The following is a 14,783-nucleotide window of genomic DNA, read 5'->3' as shown; positions in this document are numbered from 1 at the left end:
CAGTCAGTCTTTGGACCCCTCAAGGCAGCCTATAAGAAAGAGCTTGGTTACCTTAACCAATGGGATACTACTACTGTCGTAGGGAAGAGAAACTTTCTCCTCTGCTATAGAAAGGCACGTCTAGCAGCATTGACCGTTAAGAACATTATCAGTGGATGGAAATATACTGGTCTCTGCCTTCGAGCATAGCTAGACCCCTTATGAGCCCCCTGCTCCTTGAGAATACGTCAGCACCAATCAAACAGCCTAGTCAGACTTGCAAAGGGCACTCTAGTAGTCAGAACTGGGCGTTAGAGACATCAGCAGTAGCCTGGTCAACGCCTAAGAGGAGAGGTGAGCTCCAAGATCAACTCAGCTTATACAGCAAGCTTGATAGTGATCCAAATACCCAGCGGCTACTCTTTCGGAAAGTTCAAAAGGGCTTTGATGAGAAGGACTACCAGTTAGCTGTCGCACAGCGAAAGATTGAGGCAATAGAGGCAGAGCTTGAGGCTAGTAGGGCTAGAAAGCGGAGGAAGGTCAAGATGAGCCCTAATTCGAAGTTTACTAATATCAAGGCTATTCGGAAGGCTCAAATCGAGGCTGGTGAAATTGAGGATAGTACAGATAAGTCTAGCGAGTCTGAAAACCCTAGTGACGGTGAAATCTGTATTGTAGTCGCATCAGAATAAGTGTAAAAAAAGGTTGAAGTCAATGGTTATAATATACAGCATCATTTTTAGGGCGTCCCACATGTGGGTGTGTCCCGGATGTGGGTGTGGGACGTTAGAGCGATAGATGTTTCAGATAGTGGTTGTATCTCTGTTCACTTACACCTTGTTTCTGCAGGCTTTCGGGTTTACAATTATCTTAAGTCGTCCTGGGGACTTGCTAACGAGGTACATGAGACTATTGCTTATCTCAACTGCGAGAAATTTGACTACACAGAGATTGAACAGTTCAATAGCATGGTTACGGGAAGGAATGAAAGAAACATGAAGTCGGCATCATGGCGTTTAAGCAGTACCTAATCAACAAGCCGATGTAGTTGCAACCATATCTTAATATAGTATAATTTTCGAACTTAATGCCGTAGCTCAATCGCAGGCAAGTTTACATGTTGGATGTGGCCAAGGCAGTTTATACGAATAGTCTAAGTCGACCCGTTCTCTCCGCTTCCACGAAGAAACGTGGAGTCGAGGGCTACTAAGTATTTCCGTGACCCATTTGTCCCGAAATGGGTAATGGTAAAATGTCCCCATCCGAGGTTCGCTCGAGGAGCGCCGCGTCTTTATAATTTAAACCTCCAGCAGCAAGGGAAGAAAACTCCTTATTCATAACTGTGTTGCATAGTGCGAACTATTCGAAATACATGCGACAAAGAAACTTTCACCTAACGAACCATATTTACAATGAATGCTGCGAGTTTTAGAGTGTAAATTCATCCTTTTCCAAGTTTTAGTTACTTCCTGTCGGAGCAGAGTGTATTTCACAACCATTGACGGACTCGATTTCTAAAGATTAGAAAGGGACTTAAGTTAACAAATTTGATGAGCTGGCTAAATATGGGGGTTTCAAAACTATACTCAGCTTCTTACGACTGATTCGATGCTTACACCAGAGTTCTTTCAAACTAGGCACAGATGGCCGTTGTTATTGGATATGCGCTCGTTCAGATCAACCCGACTTCTATGCCAGTCTCCTCTAACATTTTTTAACTCCGCCTCCAAAACCCGTCCCCCATCCACCAAATGCACATCCCTCGCAGACGCGCCAAAGTTCCCACCCTCATGGCGCGGGACCTGCAAATTCTGCCCAGGATAGATTAAGTCCGGGTTGTCGAGGTGGTTAATCTTAGCAATATCTCCAAATCCGCAATGGTACTGACGGGCAATGTCCCGCAACGTATCACCTTGCTTCACTTGATAGTTCGTAGTGCCCGAGCCGCTCACCCAATGGAAATGGCCGTCCTGGTTTCCGAGGACACGATTGAGATCGATGGAGCTATGCTCATCCGCGCCGCCCGGGCGTCGGCACGTGGCGCGAAGGATTAAATTACCTTCAAGATGGACGTCGTGCGACGAAGCCGAGAAGTTGCCGGCAAGGCCGCCGCCGCCCATGGAGCGGCTTTGGCTGTGAGAATCTTGAGATTGCTGGTTGCCGTGGGGTTCATGCTGGCGATGTTCACCCGAGTTGTAAGCAGGAGGAGGCGGAGGCGGGGAGTGCATCTGGTGTTTTCGCTGCTCTTCCTCTTTCTTACTTTCCCTACGATCTTTGGCGAAGTCTTCCAACTTGTGGCCGGCGAAAGCACCGCCTAGCGCCCCAAGGACGCCGTGTCCGGCTTGGTGGCCAGCAAAGGCACCAGCGGCACCACCAGCCGCAGCTCCCATGAGACCGCGCTCACCGTCGCCTTCAAAGCCTTGGCCATCCCCTGGGTACGACGAGTTACGACCATACCCTTCCCGGTGCTGCTGGCCATAGCCTCCTGGTCCATCAGAACCGTGTTGCGTTTCCGGCATGCCACCGTAGTATGACGCAGCCTCGCCAGGTCGGCCATCGTGCTGAGGATTATGATTGCCGTAACCGTGATCCATCTTGTAAGATGTATCTGGTGGAAAATGTGAAAGAGATAATTGTTTGGTTCCTTTGGATGATGAAATTTAGATCGCAAAAGTGTGGACCTGGGTGGCAAACTTTGATCGCAAGTGGGAGACCTTCATGGTATAAATACCTTTGGCCACTATGGACGCGTTACCCCCTTGTTGCTACATTGTTACACGTCTTAGAGCACTGCCCCTGACTATACAGACTAAGTGGGTCTATATTGACTTCCGCCATACCTGTCCGAGAGCGAGCGAACGAGTTCCACATCCCCAATCACCAGGCAAAGATGCATGATTTGCAGTAGATGGTTTGTCGAAGGTTCAGCACTATGTGTGCAATAGCGAATCTAATAGGATTGTTAGTTGCCAATATTCGCGTGATGACATCATTAAACCGCTCGTGCTTCGAAGTATATCTCTAGCCTACGTCTATATCTACGCCACAGGCGGTTTATTTAGTGGAGAAGAGCGGAAGTTCGGCAAGAACGTATAGCGCCTTGGCTGCCTTGGGTCTTGGCCCTCCCAGGCAATGCTCCAGTCACTGCCTCAATGAATACGATATGCTCAGAAGGGCTGGCTGAAAGAACGGACGACCACGGGCACTGGCGGAGACTGCTCTGGAATATGTTAGCCCTTGCTAGTCTGTGGCTCATAGACATGGCGGTGAGGCTGGGCACGGTCGGTTATGAAACTGAAGGTAGCAAGTGGCAAAATAGCATACGGGGTATTTAAGTGGACACGTATGTGTGTTGGCGACATGTTGGCGACACGCGCTCTGATGCAATTCCAGCGAGATGTGGTCTGATAGTGCTAATAAGTAGCGCCACTACGATGAGGAGCTATGGAAACGTCGGGAGCAAGCTGAGTTAAGGATATTAAGCGTCCTTGAGATCAAGTGGACCGACAGACTCGGCCGACACGTATGCTAGCCGATGGTTGGGATTCGACACTAGCAAGCCGGAACCCTGGACCCTGTGAAAACCTAAATCAACATACAAGCGTGTGGAGGGGTAACTATGCCGGGGAGGTGCTGATATTCCTGTTAGTATAACGGCCTTTAGCAATGACAGCAATAATACGAGCCGGATACCAGAACATTCCAATCGTGATGTAGGCCTCCAGAGATATTGCAAGACACAAGAAGAAATTACATGCAATAGAAGTGGCAATTTCAGTTCTTTCTGCGCAATCACCAGTACTAGCTGTCATTAGAGCAAGGTGAAATAAAATAATATAATATTAAATACGCCGTAGGTGTTAACCCTCGGTACCTCTACAAGTACTCCCTTAAGGGGCTATAGATGATATAGCGGGCCCTTAAGCCGCGTCGGGCGGTTATACAGGTAAACTTGTAGCCAAACGACTACTAAACCTCCTGTCCCTCCCTAAGTCTGTGCTACAACCCCTGCCTGAACTACCGATAAGCGTGGTAATGTGGCACTTAAATTCGTCCTCAGGGATGGGATGCTGCTGATGTGCAGAAGATGCTCGACTATTTTTTGTCGCGACAAGTCGTAGTATCTGCTAATTGGGGTTCTCGTCGAGCGTATACATCTCAACCATACGCTCAAGTGGATAGACCGTAACGTGGTCTAGACGCTCGCAAGAATCGCGGCGAGAGGGGGTCCGATAAGGGGTCGGATTAACGATTCGAATTCTGGACCGGCTGTCGAGTTATATTCCGCCGACGTAGTGCTTGACGGTCGACTGGCTAGGATGCTCGTAATCCTAAACTGCACCAATCTCCCTATTATCGCTAGGTAGGCGAAGTCAACAAGGTGGGCAGCGCGCCGTAAGGGTTGACTAAACCCCCTTGTGTGTCAGCTGCGGGATTCGAACCCGCGACTCGTCACCGACCCAAGTGGGCGAGGCTCAAATCGGGACTTATCTACCAGCGAAGTGACCAACTACACCAGCCGACGCTAATAAGTAGCGCCACTACGATGAGGAGCTATGGAAACGAAGGTGAAATATAACTAGCAGGCATCCAAACTAAATGGACCTCAAAGGCACTGGTAGTTCTCAAAGTGTCGCCGCTTGGATACTAAGCCAAGTTGTGAATTGTCGACTAGACGACAGGATTTACGATGGCGCATGTGCTATAGGCTCAAAGGCAGATCTGGTTATACACAGACCATCTATAACGAGTAATAGGTTCAAGTCACTGGCCGACATATGCAATTTTCAGCTTGTTGATGATGGGATTATCTATAGCTAGCTTTCTCGTTGGTACCACAATATGTTTTCAAATGCAAAATATTAGTGATGCTTTGATAAAACCACCTGCTGCATCAAGTTTTCGTAAGCTGGCCTATAGACGACTTACATACAACTCAAGTTGTTTCTTTCACGCTTATTCTTCAACCCCCCACATCATCAGAAAATGGCCTTGCTTCGGAGTGAGACTTAACAGGGAAGAGGCTTTCCACGTCTGGTCTGTTATTGACCTACGAACGACGACAAAATGATATGAGCTGATATGAGGAATCTACAACGGATTTCCTCGAAACGTATATTCGAACCATCACTTTGCAGATCTGTGCGTGCATCTTCCGCTCCCACCACTTGTTCTACTTCACAAATAATCCATGTGAACCCACCACTCGCTCTCAAACCCATCGCCCAAAACCTCCGCCAGCCTCACCGGCTCATCCAACGATGCAGTAAAGTTCGCCCTCGGCCCAGCAGCACCCGGCCCCATGTTCCCAAACTCGCGATAATAGACATTATCCAAACTCTGCGTATCATCCCACCGAACCCAACCCTCAGGGCTGACCACATCCTCCAAATGGCTCTCCTGAAACACAACTCGACTATACGGCCTCCACGGCCTTCCCAAATACGTCGAGTTCACCCCGCTCGTCCCATTTACTGCGCAGCTGTTAAACACATAAAAACTCGTATTGTTCTCCGCCTCCCTTCCATTAGCCGTGATGTATCCGTTGCCTATAGTTTCGATATCACACCCCTCGAACCAAGCGGCCGCTCGTTGGCCAAAAATGAAATCTATCGCGCCGTTAATGTACGATTTGGCGTAGATTTGTCGCCCCTCGTTAGCGTAGATGGTGTCTTGGTAGCCGGTGAAGTTGCACCCATAAAACCCCTGGTTGGTTGCCTGCGCGCTAAGGGCTAGGGCCTGACCGTTGGAGAGGGCTTCACCGAAGGTATTGGCTATGTTTAGGTTGTAGACTTTGACGTTTGCGGACCACAGGCGCAGGGTGGCGGTCCCGTCGTTGTTGGTTATGTTGGGGGTTTGCCGGGAGAGGTTGCCGGTTAGGGTGGCGAAGTTGCTGGCGTAGGAGCGTGTATCGCAGGTGTAGCCTTGGATTATGAGAGGGCCGTCTAGGAAGGGGATGTAGACCTGCTCTGAATATACTCCCGGCAGGATAAAGATTGTCTGTTGGTCTGTAGTGGCATTATTCAGGTTGGCCACGGCTGCACTGACGCTGGAGAAGCTTTCGGGATATTCGTCCGTGGCATCGACAACTAGAGAACCTTGTGGAGGAATCGTTCGCGCATATGTTCCACTACAATTGGTCCCACTAGCAGCGACGATGTTGGGCATGGCAAACGCCAAAGTCATCAACACTTGTGCCCACATCGCAAATCTACTTGAGCTTGAAATAGGAAAATCGATAGAGATTCATAAGATGGAAGCAGCTCCATAGTTTAAGTAGACATTTGTATCCAAGACCAACTCGGCTACTCCCATTGAGCACAGCATCGCATGCATCCCTTCCAATTTGTCTTCAGTGTATATGTGGGGTTGTACCGTTATGGGAAATTGGCCAAGCAATCATGATGGGGTCGCCTGAAGCATATTAGACTCCCAAGAGCATGCGGCGGGACGGGATTGCTCCGCGGAATAGTAAACGAGCACATTTTGCCCAGAACATGATGTGCTAGTTGCTAGATTTAGCAAACGAAGAATGTCTTGAGCCAGATCCGAGCTCCATTTCAAGCATTTGAGACTAGGTTTTGCTGTCATCTAGCAGTGGCGGGCGATGACGGATTCTGTGACTTTCTAGCACAGCGGCTTGTTGTGATGAGTATGTCTATAAGCACCGAACTATACAACGTATGGTGAAAGGTCATATCTCGTCCATGGCGCTCCCTATACCGAATAAATAAATAGCTTTTTGTCCAGGTCATGACAGTTCAGTTCTTCAGAAGTTCTGGAAATTCTGTCACCGCCCTGTCACCGCGATTGGAGGTTTGATATATCTGTCAGACATAAATATCCAGTTGTGGGGAATGGAAAGGATAGTCCACATGGCTCCATATTCTCACAAGTTTCGTCTTATATGATCCTCCACATGTCTAGAGCGACTTGGAGTTTCTCTAAACATTGCGAGCCCGTTTCCCGGAACCTTGTCCACTACACGAGTCAGTCTCCCGAGCACCAAGCGTCATCGGCCTCTGGAAATAACTGAAAGCCATCTGCCATTTCATCACACCATTGGTCATGACAAGTTGAAACAAGCACCCAATCCAGCGGCATCGAAGCGGTGCACGGATAATCAAGCAGACGACCCAGGGCACTCGAAGAGGAGAGGCCATCCCCATTGAACGACATGTAAGACCTCGCCCACCTCCGTCAACCCTGACGACACCCATTTTAGTCAACCTCAATAAAATCCAGCTGTGTCCAGCAAACCCGCCGTCTCGCCGTCCCATCTTCGACATTATCGCTTCACGGGAAAGCCACACAAGGCCCGCCCTGCAAATTAGCACTTATCTCGTCTCCCTCAGCTTCAGCGTCACAATTTTGGGCACAGTCAAATGGAATTCCGCCTCGAAGCCATTGGGGACCAATTCGGCCCCATCACCGGTTTCTGGTCCAGTCTCGATGACACGTGCCGGTGACCAACCATTGTGAATGCGCCTGACCTCGCCGCGCCTCTCGATGAAGCATTTGTAGTCTATTACCCAGTGGTCTGGAATCGAAACGCTTCGCATCGGCGGCGTGCGGCGGCGCGAGCCGGGGAAGCGGATCGTGCTGCCGACGGATATGTGCTTCTCCGGGACCTTAGCGCTTAAGTAAGGGAATCATTTGCCGTCTGGGGTTGAGACGGAGCATGAAATTAGGACGCTGGGGATAGGCGCTGTACCCTGTGCACTGAGCTATTCCTGAGAGGCCGCCGTGGGGACCGGGGTTGCCGCTTGATGATGATGAGGCTGGGAAGAAGAGGGTTTTGCAAGCATATGGCAACGCTTGGAATAAGGATGCTAAGGATCGGGCAAGAAGCGTACTGTATATTGGCTTTCACCAGGTCCGTTGACTCGCTCTATGAGGCGTTTAGGACGGATGGGTTGAACTCGCTGTTTTCAGAGGCTTCGACCGTTTGCCATGACGCTGCGTTGCAGATGGGATTGCCGGATCTGGAATTTCCGGCATCTACCTGGCCACCCAACTTCATATTCACTAGTGCCCTTCCAGTGAAGCCATCGCCGTCCAATCTCGCCTACTCAGATTGGTTCGACAAAGTGCTGCAGCATAGCGCAAGTGTTATTCCAGGGGCTGCCTGAAAAGTAGTCATCTTCGTAGCCCAAGGCCCCGAAGTCCTCGACTATGACGAACTCATCGTCCCAACCATAAAATGTCTTGCAGACCGAGACGATGAACTTGCAATCGCAAAATTGTGCGTCTCTGGGACATTCTCGATACAAGCAACCTTCCTGGAGGCGTTCTACGCCCGAGTTCTTGATTATTTCTATGATGCGGTGCTGGAACATGTAGATTTATTTTTGTCCAACAGCAGATATTGGGGCTTGACGCACGCTATCGCTAACGGCGTTCCCATGGTCCAGACGGGGAATCGATTTGACAAGCCCGACTTTGGGAGGAGGGTGGAATGTTCTGGCCTGGGGGTTTTATTGCCGCAACAGCCCAGACCGAAGACGGCGAGGACAGCGGTGGAACAGATTCTGGGAGAGGAAAAGTGCAAGAACCGTATTCAAGAGTTCAGGTGCGAGTCTGCCAAACTTGACCCCTTCGAGGCTGTGGGGAACGAGATCATGGCGCTATTTTGGGTTTGTAGAGTTGAATCATTCGTGCCGATGCGAGAAGAGTTGCGCGATATGGGCTTCGGAAGGTATGAGCGAAGCTCTACTTTCTTAATGCAAGGTGCGAGGGAGAGATAGCAGTGTAGCACCACAACTCGGGCGAGACTTTTGGTCCTCGAACTTATATGTTAAGTCGCTGAACCAATGCTGCTGCGTACCACAATGAACCCTGGAATCACTATGTTCGCCTCGTCAGCTTTTGCTTCGTCCCTAAAGGCAAAAAAGCGTCATGGGCAGCTTCTTCTAAACTTGATAGTTTGCGCAGTTCAGGCATATATGACCCAACATTGGCTTTCTCCGTTTGGAAGAACATTAAGCATGCAAATGAAGCTGCGATGATAAACACTATTATGTAAAATAACTTCTAGCGCTAGTGCTCTGGAACGAACATGCGAATGTCACAGATCTTACCGTGCAGTGTAGTCGCTACACCCTGGTGCCCTTCTTCTCCTTGCCACGTTTCGCAAGATTTACTGGTTCAGCCTTCTTGATAACACTGCCTTTGCTCTCCACATTTTCGACCTTCTTCTCCTTCTTGCCCCCCTTGGGAGACTTTGCTGGAGCATCCTTCTGTACCTCAGCAGGCTTGCTCTCCACAACTTCGACCTTCTTCTCCTTCTTGGCCACCTTCTTGGATTTTGCTGGCTCGTCACTCTGCACTTCATCAGGCTTCTTATCCGCCGCTTCGACCTTGGTGGCCTTTGTCTTATCCAATGCATGAGGGTCCAATCCTCGCCTCCTCATTGCGTTCCTCTTCGCCTTGTTGATGTACTCCTGATCCTCGCCTTCATCAAAGCCCCCGAAGTCATTCTGCTCCACGCCACCCATATTTTCATCAGCGGCGATAGGTGTCTTGTCAATAACCTCCTCGCGTTCCACATTTTCAGATGTAGTCTTGTCCTTGGCCGCCACTCCAGTGGGGGACGGACCGACCTTTTGGAACTTGGCAACAAAGAAGCCGTCCATGTTCGTGGTGTGGGGGTAAAAACGGCGTGTCAGGCTAAGGGACTGGTCGAACTGCTTGCCGCGGAATTGAGTGAAACCCTCCTTCCCAAAAGTCAAGCCAGTAGAAACGAGCTTCACATTAGGCCGTCGGGTGAGTGCGTAATGCACGACCTGCTCATTTTCCTCCACCGTGACTGAGCATGTCGAGTATACGATATAGCCACCGGTCTTCGAAGCGTGATTAACCGAGTCTATTGCGGCAAGGAGAAGTTGTTTCTGCGTGTGAGGTAAAGTCATGCTTGACGAGGGTTAGTGACTCCTATTTGGGCCATGTGGCTAGGAACTGGGGAAATTGAGTCTCGAGAGTAGGAATTTGCCGAGACAGAACGAAAAGGATGTTGGAGACATATGAAATCTGCTTACAAGTCCTTTTCACTCTTGTTGGTCTTCACACTTGGGTCTTTTGCGATGACACCTGTAGCGTGTTAGGCTAAGCAATAAATAAAACCCAGGCTGAGGAAACACTAACCTGTCCCCGAGCAAGGCGCATCAAGAAGTACTCGGTCAAATCCACCAAGCACGCGAGGAAATTCTCTCGCATCGTAGTTGCAGACTACAACATTGCGAGCGCCAAGACCTGCAACAAGAAACGTTAGCAAGTATGGTTTGGTACCGCCGAGCAGAAAGAGCGGTTTCAGCGTCAAAACTCATCGTTGAAAACTTTGCAGCGGTGTTCTCAGGAGTGACTACCAACGAGTAGAAATGGAGAGACGTACGATGTATATTTCCTATGAGACCCTTTGAACGGGCTTTACTTGGATCGTTGGCGAACACCACGCCAGTATTCTTCATCAAAGCGGAAATATGCGTGGTCTTGCCGCCGGGAGCCGCAGCCACTGTAACAAGGGAGGTAGATTAGTACGTGCAACTTATTCATTTGATGAAAATTTGGGGGTTGGGTTGGGTTTCCAGTTTCGAAGTCACTTACTGTCAAGAACCCGTTCGTTTTCTTGGGGAGCGAGAGCCATAACGGGTAGGAAGGAGGAGGCTGCTTGAAGAATGTAATGTCCTAATGCACTTCAGTGTCAGTAGTTGTCACCTAGAGCCTGTCTGGGGGTTCAAGTCCTATCTTGGGAGAGACTACTCTTCGAAAAGTTCACGACTTCCAAGACAAAAGTAGAACTGCGATAGGAAGGAGCTTGTGGCTTACCGGCGAGGTACTCTGGAGTAGCTCCGAGAGGCACGTTACTTTCAAAGATCTGCAGTCCAACCTTGGACCATTTACCCACGGGTTCCAAAACGACACCGCGGTTGATGAGGGCTTGGGCCAGCTCTCGACGATGTGTCCTAAGTGTGTTCGTTCGGATGACGACAGGTCTTGCCGTTTCGTTGGCTTCGAAGAAAGCAAAGGCTTCGTCTGGTGAAAACAAATGGAACAGTTTGTCACACAGGTATTCGTTGTAGCCATAATATGCACAGATGTCCTTGAGTAGCTTTGAGATGTACTCGGCCCTCGATTTGCCCGTCTCAGCCAGCTTTGCGAAGTCGCCTAGTACACGTATCGTGTCCGTGATTCTGTTCCGCAGCAATTGCAAATCGGGAGCCAGCAGGGCTTTGGTCTTGGCAGCTAGACCATCCTCCTCCTCATTGTCGAAGACATTGGGCTTGTCGCCGTCGATGTTGGTCTGCAACGCCGCCTCCTCGAGTTCTGCTTGAGCTTCTGCATCTTCCTCGGCTTTTTTCATATCGAGTTTCCTCGATAAACCTGCGATGTTGGCCGCTGTGAGTTTGTCTTCGGCATCCGAGTCGTCTTCATCTTCCGAGAACATGGCCCTCTTGTCGCCTCCGTCGTCCGAGTCGTACACCGAGTTGTCGGAGTTTAGGAAATCATCTTCAAGGCCTTGGGCACCGTCCATTTCTAGATCGGGGAATTCGTCGTCCTCGAGATCAAAATCTCCAAGCCCATCGCTAACATCCTCATCGAGTTCCGGCTCTTGGGCTGTGACTTTGCCCTTCGACTTCAAGGCTTTGCCGTTCGGCTTTGCAAGCGGCGTGGAATTTGCCCCTTTGCCCTTGCCATTAGAATTTTTGGGTTTCTGCGCTGCAGCTACATTGCTCTTTGGGCCAGCGTCCTGCGACGTTCGTCTCTTTTTCTTGCTGGGCGCATCCCTAGGTGTGTCGTCGACTGGAAGACCCGCTTTGCGCTTAAGTCTGGCGAAATGCTCCTCGGACAGGGGCTCAGGTGCTCCCTGTTTCTTCATACGGCGTCCGACACCCATTTTGACTGGCAGTTAGATCAAGGAACGTATGGGCGATACGTTCTGTTATATTACGATGTCCGTCGAGAAATCAAGTCGCTCCCACCTTCCCAAGTCAAATGGGAACTTTTTTTGCTGCCAGGGCGATAAGATAACGTTAGCGCTTCAATGCCTGCTTCGATTGAACGCGGCAGCTTGAGCTCCAGCCACAAAGCGGGACAAATCGTGGCGCATCAAAACGGTGACGACAAACAACATCGACAGTTTGAGACTTCCGGCATCAGGCACCACTTGGATTTGAGGGATTGACGTGACGCTTGAACGCTCAATGCCGAACAACAGAGACACAAACCAGCAAACCCTCTACTCTTCCTACCCATACCCTATCTACAGCACCACAGATCTCGCTATCATGACCGAAGTAGCATTTGCCAAAACCTTTCTCTCGGCGCTTGATGCACGACCTATCAAGCTATCAGCCGATCATGTCGAGGATCCCAAGAGCTATCCGCCGCGGAGCGCCGTATGTGGTGCACCTCCCGACATCCTATAGACATTCGTTTAACAGCAACACAGTATATCCTCCCTAAGATGTCTCGCCAAATGAGTAAGAGGAAGGCCGTTCCCACGGCTCCTGGCTCCGAACGTTCCCTCACCGTCGCCATCAAGTCGCTCCGCAACCCGCCCCTCGACATCAAGCTGTCCTCGCAGACCCTTAACACGTCCATCCTAGATGTCAAGAACGTCGTCGCAGAGCAGACGAGCATACCGGTGGACAAGATCAAGATGCTGTACAAGAAGAAGCCTGTGGTCGACAGCAAAGTACTCAAGGACCTTGTGGCCGAGGGCGAGACGAGCGTAGAATTCTCTGTCATGATCCTAGGAGGGGCGGCGGCGACTGCGAAGAAACTCGACGCAGAGGCAGACGTCCAGACCGATGTTGCCCAGGGTCAAAGCGGACAGGAAACAATTGAGTCGGCCGAGTTTTGGGATGATTTGAAAGGATTTTTGTCGCAGAGGATACGGGACGAAAAGCAGACCGGAGAACTATTTCGCACCTTCCAGGAGGCGTGGAAGGCGAATTCGTGAGAGTTCCTCCACTAAAAACAGTATCAGATTTATAACCGGTAAGTCACGAGGTCTATCGTGTCAACGCTAGTCGTAAAATGATCATTATTGGAATAGACAAGGGTTTATTCTCAAACCGACGTAACAAGAATGCTCGCGATCCACCCCGTCGTCACTGTCCTGTGTAGTGTGTAGACCTCGACTATCATCATATTTGGAATTGCGTCTCATCCGTCAGGTCTAGGTTGCCCCCGTACTGTCCTAGGTGAACAGTAAGGGGCTCAAGCCATCGACCGTCGAAGCTTCATGAACGTTGGCATGCCTCCGTTGCAGAACTATTCCCAGGTTCTTGGTGCAGGATGTTTTACACTACCAAGCCCTTGTTTCTGCTAACCTTGTTCACTACATAAGCGAATTCAATTTCGCTACTGTCAGACGCATGGTGATTCTCTGCGATGCCAGTGAGAGCACGCTCTAAAGCAGTCTTCGACGAGGAGTAGGTCATCTTGGTCTATATGGTGGTGTTAATAGAGGATTTGCCGCGGATATGTTGAAAGGGGGTAGAGAGAGGGGGAGCGCACTCTGACAGATGCAGTATCCGGTGACCATGTGATGAAGGCAATCTTGTTTCTGCGCACCATTAGGATCCTTCAATTATGCGGGTACAGGTCCACTAACCGGACGCCCTCGCCGGATGCGAGATCGTACTGAAGGTCATACACAGCGTAGCGACAGTCGGCGGCTCCCTGGCAACGGCATATGAGTATGTGTACGGCCACAAACGTTCGGTCCCATCTGCACGTACAGTCTTGGTCTTGGCGTTCATAAGCTTTGCCGCAAAGCCTTCATCCCAATCCTTTCTTCTCTCTTCGAACCGAGTCGTCGCATCTTCGCCGGAAGGATCAACTCCGCCAGCAGCGTCTTCGACGACGATCTCGCGGTTGTCGTCCGACAGCTTGAAGATGACGTACTTGTACTTCTTGGCAAGCTTCAGGTCGTTGAAAGCCGTGATGCACTCTTGCGATGCGGCCACACTGTAAATAGGCACAGGTCAGCAGAAATCCCCGTCGACTCATCACGACATGCAAGTAAATGGTCTTCTTCGGGCGAGTATGGGGTATGCGGATCGCGATGCAAGAACCGAGACAGCGAGGCTTCGAGTACGGTAAGAGAGAGGCACGAACCCTGATTGAGACTGTGTTCAGAAATGACTATCAGTAGAGCTTCCTCATGCGTTTCCGGGCTCGATTCTCACCATTGTGGTGGTAAATGCTAGATTGCAGAAGCAAACAATTTGGGTATGAGCTGCGATGGCAAGCGGTCAGCAGAGCTGGTAGCAGGGAGTAAGAGGCGACGATTTTGAGGATGTGGGGTGGTGTGGTAAGTGCGATTTGGGCAGGAGACTAACAATGACGAAGATGCGTCTCTATGGGCTTCCAGCTCTGGGGTTGAGAGTCGGAAAAGGGGAAGGCTGATTTGCAAGAGTTGAATTATTGCGCACAAGAGAGATGGGCGGAGTGTTTCTCAAATGGAGGGGAAGGAACGAAGGTCGGGCTGAAGAGGGTCAATCAACACAACACAGGAAGGAGCCTTGGTGGGGTTGCTATGATTTTTACCCACTTGGCAGGCGCGGGTTGCTGGTGAGATCATGCCCGGGCACGTGATTGGCTTGCGCAACCTCTAGTGCTGCAAATTGATTCCGAGTTGCTGCATCGTCCAAGTACTCAAGTAATTTTCACCAATCGGCAATGGCCCTCATTGCTGCAGCCTTCGCCTTCGAAAAGACGGGACGTGGCAATTTCTAATGACCTTGCTAGGCATCAAAGAATTTCCCACCTACCTGAGGAAGCACGGCCGTGTCTCA

General features: G+C 50.3%; 6 protein-coding genes and 1 non-coding gene across 7 annotated transcripts; 2 read left to right on the top strand and 5 right to left on the bottom strand.

The window, feature by feature from the left end:
- Positions 1-1,149: 1,149 nt before the first annotated feature.
- Positions 1,150-2,665, bottom strand: BCR38DRAFT_435264 (CVNH domain-containing protein). The gene has a single exon (XM_040860359.1). It carries the CDS (start codon positions 2,571-2,573, stop codon positions 1,608-1,610), a length of 966 nt encoding a protein of 321 aa, XP_040715900.1. The 5' UTR covers positions 2,574-2,665; the 3' UTR covers positions 1,150-1,607.
- Positions 2,666-4,400: 1,735 nt separating this feature from the next.
- BCR38DRAFT_t182 lies at positions 4,401-4,503 on the bottom strand. The gene has a single exon. It is a non-coding gene; the product is annotated as a tRNA-Thr (tRNA).
- A 654-nt stretch (positions 4,504-5,157) lies between these two features.
- Positions 5,158-6,183, bottom strand: BCR38DRAFT_343436 (pectinesterase; the record flags this gene model as incomplete). Its single annotated transcript, XM_040856033.1, has 1 exon — positions 5,158-6,183. The coding sequence occupies one exon, from the start codon at positions 6,181-6,183 to the stop codon at positions 5,158-5,160; it is 1,026 nt and encodes a 341-aa protein (XP_040715899.1).
- A 2,120-nt stretch (positions 6,184-8,303) lies between these two features.
- Positions 8,304-8,609, top strand: BCR38DRAFT_297005 (uncharacterized protein; the record flags this gene model as incomplete). The annotated part of the gene is made up of 1 exon (XM_040854508.1): positions 8,304-8,609. A coding segment is annotated over one exon (306 nt), but the record flags the coding sequence as incomplete, so codon positions are not given.
- Positions 8,610-8,978: 369 nt separating this feature from the next.
- On the bottom strand, positions 8,979-12,008 carry BCR38DRAFT_215908 (NOL1/NOP2/sun family-domain-containing protein). Its single transcript, XM_040854197.1, has 6 exons — positions 10,804-12,008; positions 10,582-10,662; positions 10,370-10,489; positions 10,123-10,230; positions 10,017-10,068; positions 8,979-9,891 (listed from the first exon to the last, which is right to left on the bottom strand). The coding sequence occupies exons 1-6, from the start codon at positions 11,870-11,872 to the stop codon at positions 9,075-9,077; spliced, it is 2,247 nt and encodes a 748-aa protein (XP_040715897.1). The 5' UTR covers positions 11,873-12,008; the 3' UTR covers positions 8,979-9,074.
- A 255-nt stretch (positions 12,009-12,263) lies between these two features.
- Positions 12,264-12,940, top strand: BCR38DRAFT_458140 (cell-cycle control medial ring component-domain-containing protein; the record flags this gene model as incomplete). Its single annotated transcript, XM_040862122.1, has 2 exons — positions 12,264-12,374; positions 12,428-12,940. 2 exons carry the CDS (start codon positions 12,264-12,266, stop codon positions 12,938-12,940), a joined length of 624 nt encoding a protein of 207 aa, XP_040715896.1.
- Positions 12,941-13,283: 343 nt separating this feature from the next.
- BCR38DRAFT_343762 (cofilin/tropomyosin-type actin-binding protein) lies at positions 13,284-13,943 on the bottom strand (the record flags this gene model as incomplete). Its single annotated transcript, XM_040856061.1, has 5 exons — positions 13,284-13,430; positions 13,501-13,549; positions 13,598-13,661; positions 13,703-13,784; positions 13,827-13,943. Coding segments are annotated over 5 exons (459 nt in total), but the record flags the coding sequence as incomplete, so codon positions are not given.
- Positions 13,944-14,783: the final 840 nt, after the last annotated feature.

Source organism: Pseudomassariella vexata, assembly GCF_002105095.1.
Source record: "Pseudomassariella vexata strain CBS 129021 chromosome Unknown BCR38scaffold_7, whole genome shotgun sequence".
Taxonomy (NCBI): Eukaryota; Fungi; Ascomycota; class Sordariomycetes; order Amphisphaeriales; family Pseudomassariaceae; genus Pseudomassariella; species Pseudomassariella vexata.
This window is presented reverse-complemented; position numbering and strand designations above follow the sequence as displayed.

Coding starts and splice junctions, on each gene's coding strand:
- BCR38DRAFT_435264 (XM_040860359.1), bottom strand. CDS start 2,573: ATGGATCACGGTTACGGCAATCATAATCCTCAGCACGATGGCCGACCT.
- BCR38DRAFT_215908 (XM_040854197.1), bottom strand. CDS start 11,872: ATGGGTGTCGGACGCCGTATGAAGAAACAGGGAGCACCTGAGCCCCTG. Junction 10,231..10,369: donor TCTCATAGGAAATATACATC/GTACGTCTCTCC, acceptor TTCTTGTTGCAG/GTCTTGGCGCTCGCAATGTT. Junction 9,892..10,016: donor AACAAGAGTGAAAAGGACTT/GTAAGCAGATTT, acceptor ACCCTCGTCAAG/CATGACTTTACCTCACACGC.